The 12135-nt window shown below is 34.5% G+C and overlaps 1 protein-coding gene and 1 long non-coding RNA gene across 3 annotated transcripts in view; one reads left to right on the top strand and one right to left on the bottom strand.

The window, feature by feature from the left end:
- LOC127875384 (uncharacterized) overlaps positions 1-5706 on the bottom strand; it is a 33745-nt gene extending 28039 nt beyond the window's left edge. Inside the window, exons 1-3 of the long non-coding RNA XR_008047388.1 lie at positions 5640-5706; positions 4661-4770; positions 4146-4301 (exon numbers count right to left, since the gene is read on the bottom strand). This is a non-coding gene — a long non-coding RNA (uncharacterized LOC127875384). The remainder of the gene's footprint in view (positions 1-4145; positions 4302-4660; positions 4771-5639) is intronic.
- Positions 5707-8045: 2339 nt separating this feature from the next.
- On the top strand, positions 8046-11871 carry LOC127875380 (52 kDa repressor of the inhibitor of the protein kinase-like). Of its 2 annotated transcripts, none has more exons than XR_008047385.1 (5): positions 8046-9120; positions 9289-9432; positions 10028-10185; positions 10370-10695; positions 11021-11871. XR_008047385.1 is itself a non-coding variant. In XM_052420422.1 (5 exons), exons 4-5 carry the CDS (start codon positions 10428-10430, stop codon positions 11248-11250), a joined length of 498 nt encoding a protein of 165 aa, XP_052276382.1. In that variant the 5' UTR covers positions 8046-9120; positions 9274-9432; positions 10028-10185; positions 10370-10427; the 3' UTR covers positions 11251-11871. The 2 variants fall into 2 exon arrangements, 1 of the variants encoding a protein (XP_052276382.1); XM_052420422.1 differs by having other exon boundaries at positions 9274-9432.
- Positions 11872-12135: the final 264 nt, after the last annotated feature.

Genomic DNA, 12135 nt, shown 5'->3' with positions numbered 1-12135 from the left:
AACCTTAAACATTGTGTGAAAGTGCTGGATGCTACGTGGACACGTCGTCTTAAGATACAAAGCTTTGTCAAAATCCATCGTTATAAGATAACGTTATGGCTGAGAGAGACAAAAACTGTGCGACTGTCTTATTGATATTTAATACGTGTGTGTAATTGCTAATCGATGTTCGATTGATTTTAGACCGTGTTTTTGGATTAGTGAAATTTAACATTGGTGACACGTCACAACTGTTCAAATACCGGTCGATGTATGCACTTTGTGTGTGTGCATGCCATTTAATCTCCTTTCATTAGCGAGCAAGGAATGCATACAAAAGTACTCCAAGTAAGTTGCGTTATGTTGATTTTTTTGTTTGTTAAATCGTGTTATCCATTAAACAAACATTAACAAACACATATATGAACATATTTTAGATCGAATTGTCTTTTAAAAACAAGTTTGAGAATGGGTTGAAGATACCGGATATGATTGGTCGTACAAATTAAAAAAGAAATGCCTCCGAGTCATTATTTGTGAGTACCGTATGTACGATTTTTATTTCAACATTTATTTCTTATTATATTTGGAACTTCTGTACATGTTTTATTCATTCACATTTAACGTTTTATTTGTTTAAAAAAGTATTGTTTATGCTTGCTTTAAAACAGACTGGTAAATTCGTTAACCGGTAGTCCAATAATTTACACGAGAAAGTGCTCATTTGTCAATGTATTTAACAAATGGGTGTAAGTCCGCATTATGGAGACCTTGTTGTTTACGCATCAACCTAATTTTATTGTGATTTTTATTGCGTCAATCAGGCATTTTTGAACACATGTTTTAAAGCCTGTCTTATTTAACATCGGGCGACACATATAATTTCAACTGAACAATGAGCTCACGGCAAATACACAGCTGTAAGCATTGTATGCAATAACTAAAGAGAATGTGAAAGGTAATACGTTAATTATTAAAATCAATGATGTTCAATTTACATATAGCTTGGTGCTTAGCCATTTCACCTCTTCAAATATCGTAACCACAACACAATACCACAACCCAATTTAACTATATTTCAGTACCAATTAGACACAGCTGGAATTTGCAGTTATCATTAAAAATCCTTCCCAACTTTCGTGACTTTATTAAGTTAATGAGGTAGAAGTGCTCTTGGTCCTCACATTATGCACCATAATGCGCGAAAGAACCTCATACACTTCGAAATACACACGCTCAGGAACATATTGAATTACATTTGCATGAGCTTAATGCTAATAATAGCACACAGTATGCTTTTATTAAATCAGAATCGGCTTGCATAATTTAGCGAGGATTGTCTTCAAAATCTCTCTAAGTAAGTTGAGGTTTGTTGAATTTTGCTATTTTATCATGATATATAAAAAAACAACAACATTAAATCATTGCACATCATTAAGAGTTTCGAAAGTTATTTTACAATTACTGTAATTTATTGAATGAGTTGAAGATCATGCATATGATAGTCGAATAGCAGTAACTCAAAATATACATCCAGTTATTATTGCGAGTACCGGTATGTATGATTTTTATATCAGTTTTCATTTCTTTATTATCTTTGTAACGTTTAATTCAAGTTTTATTTATAAACGTTAAGTCCTGATTCGAAAAAAGGTGGACAGAATGGCAGAATTATGAAACACATTATTTTTAGTATCAAGTTCGTTTTAAATTGATCTAATAGTTTCGCATGAGAAAGCTCGTGGAGGAGACATTCTGAACGTTGATTGTTTACGCATCAATTTTGAAAAGGATTTCATGGGGAGTTGTATTGCGTAAATTAGGATTTTTGACACATATCCCAGATGGAAGAGTATATCCGCCAGTACATGAATGCTGTTAAATGACATTCTTATTATACCCCCATTACCATTGGTAAGGGTGGCTATACAGGAGTCACTTTGTCGGTCTGTCTGTCGGTCGGTCAGTCTGTCCCGAAAATTTCATCCGATCTTCACCAAACTTGGTCAGAAGTTGTATCTAGATGATGCCTAGATCAAGTTTAAATATGGGTCATGCCTGGTCAAAAACTAGGTCACGGGGTAACTTAGTGCGTATTAAACCGAAAGTTTGTCCGGACCCAAATTATGTCATTTATCGTTAGATTTTAAAATGACTTGGTACATATGTTCACCATCAAGGGTCAGTGTGTCAAGCGAAAGAAGTACGTCGATATCCAAGGTCAAGGTCACACTTGGAGTGCCCGTAAATGATTTGTCCGGGCCATTACATTGTTATTTATTGTGAGACTTTAAAATAATTTGGCACAATTGTTCACCATCATTGGACGGTGTGTCATGCGAAAGAATTACGTCGATATCTGCAACGTCAATGTCACTTTTTTAGTTTAAAGGTAAAAAATGGCCATACATGATCTAGTCCGGGCCATAACTATGTCATTCATTGTGAGATTTTAAAATTACTCGGTACATTTATTCACAATCATTGGACGGTGTGTCATGCGATAGACTTACGTCGATATCTCCAAGGTCAATGTCACACTTTGAGTTCAAAGGTAAAAAATGTCCATAAAAGATGTTCTGATTGCAATTAATGATGATTGTCTTCTAGCGCGTCCACAATATATCACTATAGCCTCGAACAACTGCCTCACCTCCTTGTTTCACTATAGCCACATAATAAAACTGCCCTACCCAACGGCGGCCATGTTTTTAAAAGGAAAAGGGCCATTTTCAAACTATGCTGATATATCATTTGAAAAAAAGGTTCTATGCAAGTCTCATAATGATTGTGCAAAACATCAGACTTCTAGAGTGTCACAAGGTTTAACTATACCCATGTTATAACAGCTGCTACCCACCTCCCGCAACAGCCATCTTTTTAACGTACAAAAATCGTTTCCAAACACCGCTGATATACTCATAAAAACTGTTCACTGGGTACGCACATGAATTATGTAACACATGATTTTTCAAGAATTTTGAGCAAGCAATTTTTTACATCTGATCTAGTGACGAGTCTTAAAGATATGGTCAACGTAATTGAATTATAAATGATTTTAATGTGTTATTGTGTTTTTGTTGTTACACAACCACATAATTTTTATTAATTTGTTTTTTTCGAAATGTTTTCAGTAGATAAAAGTGGCGGTATACTATCAACTAAAACATGAAACAGGTTGACGACGACCATATTGGTACATACAGCTTGATACAAGATAGTCACTGCTACAGTTTATATTTGTCTCTAAGTTATATAATATAAATTATACAATGGCGTGCTACTAATGTGAGTAGTAATATACATAATGTTTATTACCGCATATCAAAGCAAGAAAATTGTAATCGAATTGTCGTGTCAATGTTTTTCGAACAGTTTGAATAACAGTTATGAAGGGGTTTTATTCCGCCTGTCTGAAAACTGGAAGGGAGTTTGTTCCGCTATGGAAGGGTGTTTCTTTCGTTTATGCAAAATGTGAAAGGGGGTTTCTTCCGCTATGCTGTTTTTAGGGAAGGGTGTTTCTTCCAAAGGGGGTTTATTCCGGGATTCGTTTTGACAACACCCAACACTTAATCCAGTTTCGTCTAGATTTTCTGTTTGCACCAGTATACAGTACAATAACTGTTTCAATAGTGACTTATGTAAACGTCCGTAACGATAAATATAAAGTGTGTTTGATTTGCAATTAATTTTGAGGAAATGTCAAATTCCAAATCATTCGCTATATCATTCTGTTAAAATTTACCACGGAACATTAAATGGAAATTTAATGCACGCACGCTTTCCATGCGTTTGACGTGACGTTGTTCATGTAGGGAATAATTTGCGCGCGCTTTTCTCCAGAGAAAAGATTAAAACACACTGTACATTTACAGTTTGTTTGAAGAATGTGATAACGTCGAGTAAAAATTAAATAGGGAAGAGTGTTTTGGATTACAAATTTAATTATGCGCATTTGAGAATTCAACAATAAACGGAATATGGTCCAATTTCTAGGACGCTCATACTTCGGTACGATGTTTTTTTCCGGATATTCCCATTGCAAAAGCATGTGAGCCATCGTAAAGACCAGAAAAAAATACCTACCCTACCTAAAAAAATTTCAGCCGTTTCCCGAAACACACAATTTTTTTTGTTTGGCCCTAGGGACCAACTTCTGCTAAAACCTCTTGATGTATTGTCTCTATGACGGCTGCACTTTTCACCACAAATGAAGCACTATGATTTCCAGTCAAAGTTCTCAAAAGTGGACCTCGTCTTAAAAAGGTGTTCTTGTGTTTTCCTTGTCATCCATTGTTGAGTCATCATAGGACCATCTGGGCCTGAAAAAAAACAGAAATACATATGAAATCCTTTGCAGAAAAATAGAGAATTTGAAATGACATTAATGTTCTACTCTCAATGATCATGTTTGAGAGAAATCAAGCTATGATATTTATGAAAATCCTTATCATTGTCATACCAGACCAGGATCACCACATGGTTGTCATATATGTCTTCAGTACACTCCTCTGCTTCATTTTTTTGAAGCAAACAAAAATCATCTTTGATTTAATAATAATTATAACTTGCCTGTGTTCTCATTGTAAGTACATTTATATCTAACTATTTAGTATACACAAACCTCTTTCATAAATGACTGTAATAATGGATCAACAGAATTACAATTAACAATACATACTTTCTTACTTTCTAGTCATAGTAGATCTTTAAGCTCTCTCCAGATGTAGCCATGTTTTCTTCCCCGAAGACTGTGGCATTCCCTTGGCTGATGAAGTTCTTTTGTCGAACCTATTAATATATTCCAAACAATAGTTTAGAATAAGCAGAAATTAACATATATTAGGCATACACAATAATTCATCAACAGAAAAAACTATAAAAAAACTCAAAGAAGTTAATTTACAAAATAATAAAATGAGTGAAAACAATGTCCGCTTACTAGTACCTATCCGAGTACTACTCAAGTTTTAGAAAAAACAAATATTAGCACCTCTTATTAAATACAAAAGACAGTGTAGGTTTCATGTTAGGGTTTCAAATTTTCACGCACACTACTTTTGCATGTATTTAAAGTAACATTACTATTCAAAATCAACGAAAATTTCGTACAATTATTCGTAAAATAAACTTAACCAATTAAAAATCAGTGTTCCTTATGGCAATTGCCGAAATTTCAACGTCAGATGTGGTCTGGTAAAATAGATGTTTGTGGATACAAAATGCTCGTTTTTATTATTGTTTTGCATATCTATTCATACGACACATGAACACTAAAATGGTGTTCGTGTGTCGTATGAATAGATATATTCGCGGGAATTAATTGTGGCCACAAATAAATAAAAACGAGCATTTTGTATCTACAAAAATCTATGTAATCATACCACATCTAGCGGTGAAATTTTGGCTATTGCTATAAGGAACACTGATTGTTTAGGTGTTAACTTTATTTTACGAAATACTTAAAGAAATTTTCGTTGATTTTGAGCGTTATAGAGACTTTAAACGGATTTTAGTAAATATATGTGATGAATAACATCAAAGACATTGCCGACAAATTTCCTTGTGATGATGTTTGAGAAAATGTTTTATCAATTAAAATCTATAAACATAGCATGTAGTTATGAAACGAACAATGAATAAACATGTTAAATACTTACCATATTAGATGTACATGGAAATGAAAACTGTGAAAATGACAAAACAAGTTAGACATTGGTGTCTGCTTACTTTATATGCATGGTAAATTTATATCAAAGGGGAGTAACTCAACAAATGTTTAGTATCTAAAATCAAATAATTCTTTATATTATTATAGCAGTCATAGCTTTCAGAGTTTAAAGTTCACTCAGTTCATAAAAATGGTATATAATTTCATTTAAATGGATAACATTTTACTGGTATAAAATCATAATTTAAGGTAGCGCACCTCTTATGATTTCCCGCGATTTATTTTACGATCAGTGCCGATCTTAAATGATCGGTTATTTCCGAGAGATGCATTTTATTTTTTTCAAACTTCGAATTTTGATATGTGTTTACCTAATTCATTTAGAATACATTATTTTCAATATAAATATTGACTTTGATCCAATTATCATCTGAAAAATACGATTTCGCGATTTCTTCAAAGATCTACGAGCCTTTTTACCTGTTTACTTATGGATATCTAATTTAAAGATGCACTGATGTGAAGTTGTTGTGGTCGAGTGGTTAAGGCGATGGACTTCAATTCTTTTGGGATCTTCCTGCGCAGGTTCGAATCCTGCCGACATCGCATACTGTTTGCGACGCGTTTTATTTCTAACGTAATTTGATTTAATATAGCATAATAGCTATGTTTATTGTCAAATATGTTGAAAATTGTAAGAACATTCTTCATTTTTTAAAATTAAAACAACGTTATGACTAAATTGGGTAATTTACTGCTGAAAATACGAATGATGCATGTTGCATTTTTATTTTTATTTCAAAAAGTAAACGGTAAATCTGTCTATTTCTTGGTATTTTTGTTGTATATAGTGTTTCTATAAAAAAAATAGTTTAAAATATAACTTAAATGATACTATTTTGAATTTTATGACACTTTGTTTTTAACCGACCCAATTTTTACTTGGCTGAAATCATTTACATTTCATGGCGCTATTCCGTAGATAAAAAAATGTAAAAAATAAATGTCTGTAAAAAATACTTATTTCATCTTGTTTAAACTTTAAACACCTTTACTGCATCTGTACACACCAACTGCATGCCCATATTTGGAAATCTGAATGAATTATGGAACTTTTATATGCCCCAGGGGTGAAAATAAACTGGACAAAAGCCGAGCGTGAGGGTCGTTTTGAAAAAATCGGTATATTTTTTTTAAAAAGCATGGAAAGCCTACCTACAAATATGCATGTAGTTAAGTGAAATGATGCTGATTAAGAAAATAATTAATTAAATTATATTTGGATATGTGCCCATTAGAGGTGCGCTACCTTAAGTTTTAAGCTATGAATTAACACAATGTAGCAAATGAAAGTACAGTTACGAATCACTTCATCAATTAAAATATTATTTAATGATATCTGGATCGTATTCTTGACCATAAAGTTTTCTTTTTCATTTGTTTAAAAGGATATTAATACACTTATTAATTTTACCTGATTTTAAGTACATTTTAATCAAATACTTGATAGTTATACATAAAGATATTAGACTATGCCCCCAAAATTGGAGCATTTTTTGCTGATTGTCAGTAAAATATGCACAAAAATGCATTCCATTACATGGTAATAGGTAAATAAAGCATTTAAGATACACACCCTTTTCATTTAATGTTGATTTAGAAGGAGGATAGCAATATTCCCCACATAAAATAAAAGTTGTAATGTATACAGTGAGTAGGACACTTTGGGCGGCCATCTTGGACGCAATTTTGGATTTTGAAGCCCTCCTGCACTTTTCGAACAAATGAAATCTCATACCATAATCTACAGACCCAGACGAACATTTCTGTATATAAAACTCTTTGTTTATGATCAGTGGCCAGTTACTCCCCTAAATAAGCGACTTATGTGTGCCTGTTTGCAGCACTAATACCAATTAACAGTGTATTGTCATAACCATGGGTACGTTATATATGGAGACGTTTCTTGTGGTATATAATACAGCGTTTCACATCATTGTCATCATCACAATGAAGCGAAAGGCAACAACGCTGGATCGATTTTTTGGTCCATCCAAAAAAACAAAAAACACAGAGACAGACTCGGAGCCAAAGTTATTGAGCCTAAGGTGAGAAATTATTTTAAAAAATGGTATTATAATCCGTTAATTGCGTTAAGTTTATTCAGTTTGTTAAATGTTTAACTCAAAAATATTGCAATGAAAGAACAAAAAGATTGAGTTTAAATTTATTAACAACTTTCTTTATACTGATATTATGATAAATAAGACAATTCAATTAAATATGCATGTTCTGCTCTATATAAGCATTGTAGAAATTAATTTAATGACAGTAATTGAACTTTATGGAATATTCTATGCACTTTTTTCAGCATTTGAATTTTCAATTAATAACATACATATTTTATCACGCTTAATATAAACAATGGTTATTGAAATAATAATCGGACCAACAGTTTAATTAAATATTTTAAAAATTAATATATTTGCAAAGTAAATTTAACTGAATTTTGCATTTCTAAAAACTCTTTTTTTGTTTGTTTCAGAACACATCATAAACGTGACTGTAAGAGCCAACCAACCAGCTCAAGTGAGGTTAAAGCTGCCAGCCCCCTACCAATTGGAGCCACAGATATTTATCAGTGAGTTCGCAGAACTTCAATCACTTACTGATGATCAAAGGTTTGCGCTTTTAACTACAGTTTGGCCAATGCCAGCAACATTTCCAGCCACAAAATTTAGTTCAAATAACAGAAGTTTTGTTCAAAATTGGCTCACTTTGTATCCTGGTCTTGTGTACAGTGCAAAGACAGATGGGGCATTCTGTAGATATTGTGTGGCCTTCTCAGATGGAACTCGAGGTGCTCTAACCAACAGCCTTTTCAGGGACTGGAAATATGCAAAATCTAAATTTAATGGACATTTCAATGGTTTTGCTCCACCCCTTCAGACTTCAAAAAAATGGTGGCAAAGGACATAATAAGCATCTGCAGTGCAAAGTTCTAAGTGAAGAATTTTTTAACAAAATGAACAGCCGATCAAACGTGCACCTAGAAATTAACCGTGCACTAGCCGAGCGTGTTGCAAATAATGCAAAAGTAATTGAAAATGTGGCAAAGACAGTGTTGTTGTGTGGTCGACAAAATCTAGCAATGCGAGGAGATAGGGATGACTCCAAATACTTTGGGGAAGGAACCAACACTGGGAACTTCCAAACACTTTTGAACTTCCGTGTTGAAAGTGGAGATGAAATTTTGAAAGAACACTTCAAAACTGCTCCAAAAAATGCTACATATAGGTCCAAGACGATACAAAACGAACTCATAAGTTTGATTGGGAGTCAGATTCAAGACCAGATTGTTAATGACCTCAACAAAGCTGGCGGATGGTTTACTGTCTCTGCTGATGAAGTTTAAGATGTGTCAAACAAAGAACAACTGGCAATCTGTGTTCGCTCTTCGAATTATGATGGTAAGTTTATGCCGCAAATCTATCCATCTAAACTGTATACTTAATTACTAATACTTAAAACATTTATCAAGCAGTGCACTAAATTGAACTTTTGTTCTCATATAACTGCCAATGTTCATTCGTATTTAAGACGTGCATTGTGGTTGATTGTAGGTTCTATATGTACAGATGATGTACAAGAACGATTCCTCTCCTTGCAAGAAGTTAGTGGGGACACAAGAGGGGAGGCTTTTTCAGATACAATTTTGAACATCATCACCAGTTTGCGGCTTGACCCGACCAAGATGAGGAGCCAATGTTATGACGGAGCAGGTACACAATGCAACAAGAAATAGTTAATAGTAATTAAGACATTTTAATAAACAAAAGAAGTACAAAGACATTTTAATAATCAAAAGTAACGTGTTTGTACGGTATATTTTATTTAATTTAAACAATGAATAGTAACTATCTTTGACTAAATTATGGCCAGTTAATTGCTTCTTTTTAAACTGGATTCAGTCTGGAACAAGTCCTAAGTATCATGCAAACCTATCCTGCGCATAATACTTTTATGATCAAATGTAGAGTGGTTTAATTTTGGTATTTTACTATTGAGTGAAAAACTGTAACAAGTTTGTATGCCCCCCGTAGGGTGGCATATAGCAGTTAAACTGTCCGTCAGTCCGTCTGTCTGTCCGTCCGTCCGAAAACTTAAAGATTGGTCATAACTTTTGCATTATTGAAGATAGCAACTTCATATTTGGCATGCATGTGTATCTGATGGAGCTGCACATTTTGAGTGGTGAAAGGTCAAGGTCATCCTTCAAGGTCAAAGGTCACGAAAAAAAATCAAAGCGACGCAGTAGGGGGCATTGTGTTTCTGACAAACACAGCTCATGTTAATTACTGTTTTTCCTTTAAACAGGCAACATGATGGGCAAAGTTAAAGGTGTTGGCTCTAGAATTCTCCAGCAGTATTCAAAAGCCCTTCCATTCTGGTGTGCTTCACATCTTCTGAATCGCTGCATTGTTGCTGCCTGTGATGTAAAGGAAGTCCGTAACATGATGGGTATTGCAGATAAGGTAATTTAAAACGCTTGAAATGTTTTGGCATATTAAATAATAGTGTACTAGTACATAACAATACTACTACAACAAAGTATGTACATTTTTTTCTTTTAAATGCATAATGTCTTATTCAATATTAAATTTATGTATACATTATTTAATGATTACACTTTGCAAATTAGATTCATCATAATTACAGTGTTGCTGGTTCTTCAACAACTCAGCGAAGAGACAGACTTGTGGCAGCTCTTGAGCAGATGCCAGACCAGCCTCAAAGAAGAAAACTTAAGGAATTGTGTAGGACCCGCTGGGTACAACGCCATGATGCCTTCGAGGTCTTCCTAGACTTCCTCCCAGCAACGATTGATGCCATTGAAAATATTCTGGAGTATGAAAGTCGCCCGGACTCACTGACTGATGCAAATGGAATTCTGAGCGCCATCACATCATTCCCATTTATTATTGCCCTGGTGATTGCTCTGCGTTGCTTGGCGTACATCAAGTCTCTCAGCATTGTTCTTCAGGGTAAATTTGTGTTCACTTTATAGTTTTCTTATCATCAACCCTTTCAACTAGCTTGATCTCCGAAATATATGTTTTATTGAATTCGTATGGCTAGTAGCTTGCACAAAACTCTTATACAATTAGGATATCTAAACTTAAGGTACAATTCAAAACAGATGTAGAACAACTTCCTTAATTATAATATTCTCTCTATGATTTGTATACATTAAAAATGTTATTGAAGCAAATTCTACTTTCACAATTTAAGACATTTATTACTTTCTCATAGTATTATTTATCGTTGTCCAAATATTTATTCTAGTACACATTCTGTTTGTATTTATAGGCAGAGAACTTGATTCGGAAGAGGCTTTGAAGAATGTCCGCCATGTGAAGGACACCCTGCAAAACAAGCGTGACTCTGTTGACAACTTCCATGGCTGTCTGTATGAGGAGGCTGTGGCTGTAGCCAAAGCTGTCGGAGTGGACCCTTCAATCCCAAGGCGATGTTGCAGACAGACACAACGAAACAACATCCCAGCAGACACTCCAGAAACATACTACAAGAGGGTTTGAACCATTCCATTCCTGGACCACCTGCTGCAGCAGTTTAGTGAGCGTTTTACAACGCTTCATGAGAGGGCTTCTTCTGCACTCCTCCTTATTCCATCAGTTAAACAGGACCTGGACAACACCAGTCTGGAGTACTACTTAGATGACCTCCCTTCACCAGGAACACTTCAGGCAGACATGCTGGAGGTGTAAGTGGGTAAATGATCCCAACCCCCCTTCAACATTAAGTGCTGCATTAAAAGCATGCCATAGACAGATTTTCCCAAACATTTATACAATATTAAACATTGCAGCAACATTTCCAGTGACAAGCTATGAATGCGAAAGGAGCATTTCAACGTTAGGGAATGTAAAAACAAGCTGTCGTTCAACAATGGGGGAAGAAAGACTCACTGGTCTGTGTCTGATGTCAGTGCACAGGGACATTGATGTGAATGTTAGTGACATTGTAAAGCAATTTGCAAGACAGAATCCAAGAAAAATGAAACTGCCTTGTATTTTGGAGTCTGATTTAAGCAATGAAGACAATTACTTGTGTTAAGTTAAAGAGAGTGAAAGCTTGTACATTTTTCTGATGACAGTTTGAAAATTGTGATTTTTTTGTTTGTTTGTATTTGTTACTTGTTGAACAATTGAATGCCAATCACAATTGGAAATAAAAAAATAACATTATTTATACACAGCATTTTCTTTCACTTCTTTATGTTGAAAGCACCATTATAAAGTATAAAAATAGTCTTTATTTTGCTCAGGAAATAGCCCAAAAATGCTCCACAGACGATCTAGGAACAAATAATTTTCCGGGGTGCATGCCCCCGGACCCCCCTAGATATGCGCAACAAATCTTGTGCCCCCCCCCCCCTCCAACTGGGTCCTCTCTGTATTCGG

This window comes from Dreissena polymorpha, chromosome 3 (assembly GCF_020536995.1).
Source record: "Dreissena polymorpha isolate Duluth1 chromosome 3, UMN_Dpol_1.0, whole genome shotgun sequence".
NCBI classification, from domain to species: Eukaryota; Metazoa; Mollusca; class Bivalvia; order Myida; family Dreissenidae; genus Dreissena; species Dreissena polymorpha.
The sequence above is the reverse complement of the archived record's forward strand: the minus strand, read 5'-3'. Positions and strand labels throughout refer to the sequence as shown.

Bases quoted from the DNA above. Each gene is read 5' to 3' on its own strand.
- LOC127875380 (XM_052420422.1), top strand. From the start codon at position 10,428: ATGCCAGACCAGCCTCAAAGAAGAAAACTTAAGGAATTGTGTAGGACC. The intron at 10,696-11,020 runs GTAAATTTGTGT...TTGTATTTATAG, and splicing joins TCTCAGCATTGTTCTTCAGG to GCAGAGAACTTGATTCGGAA.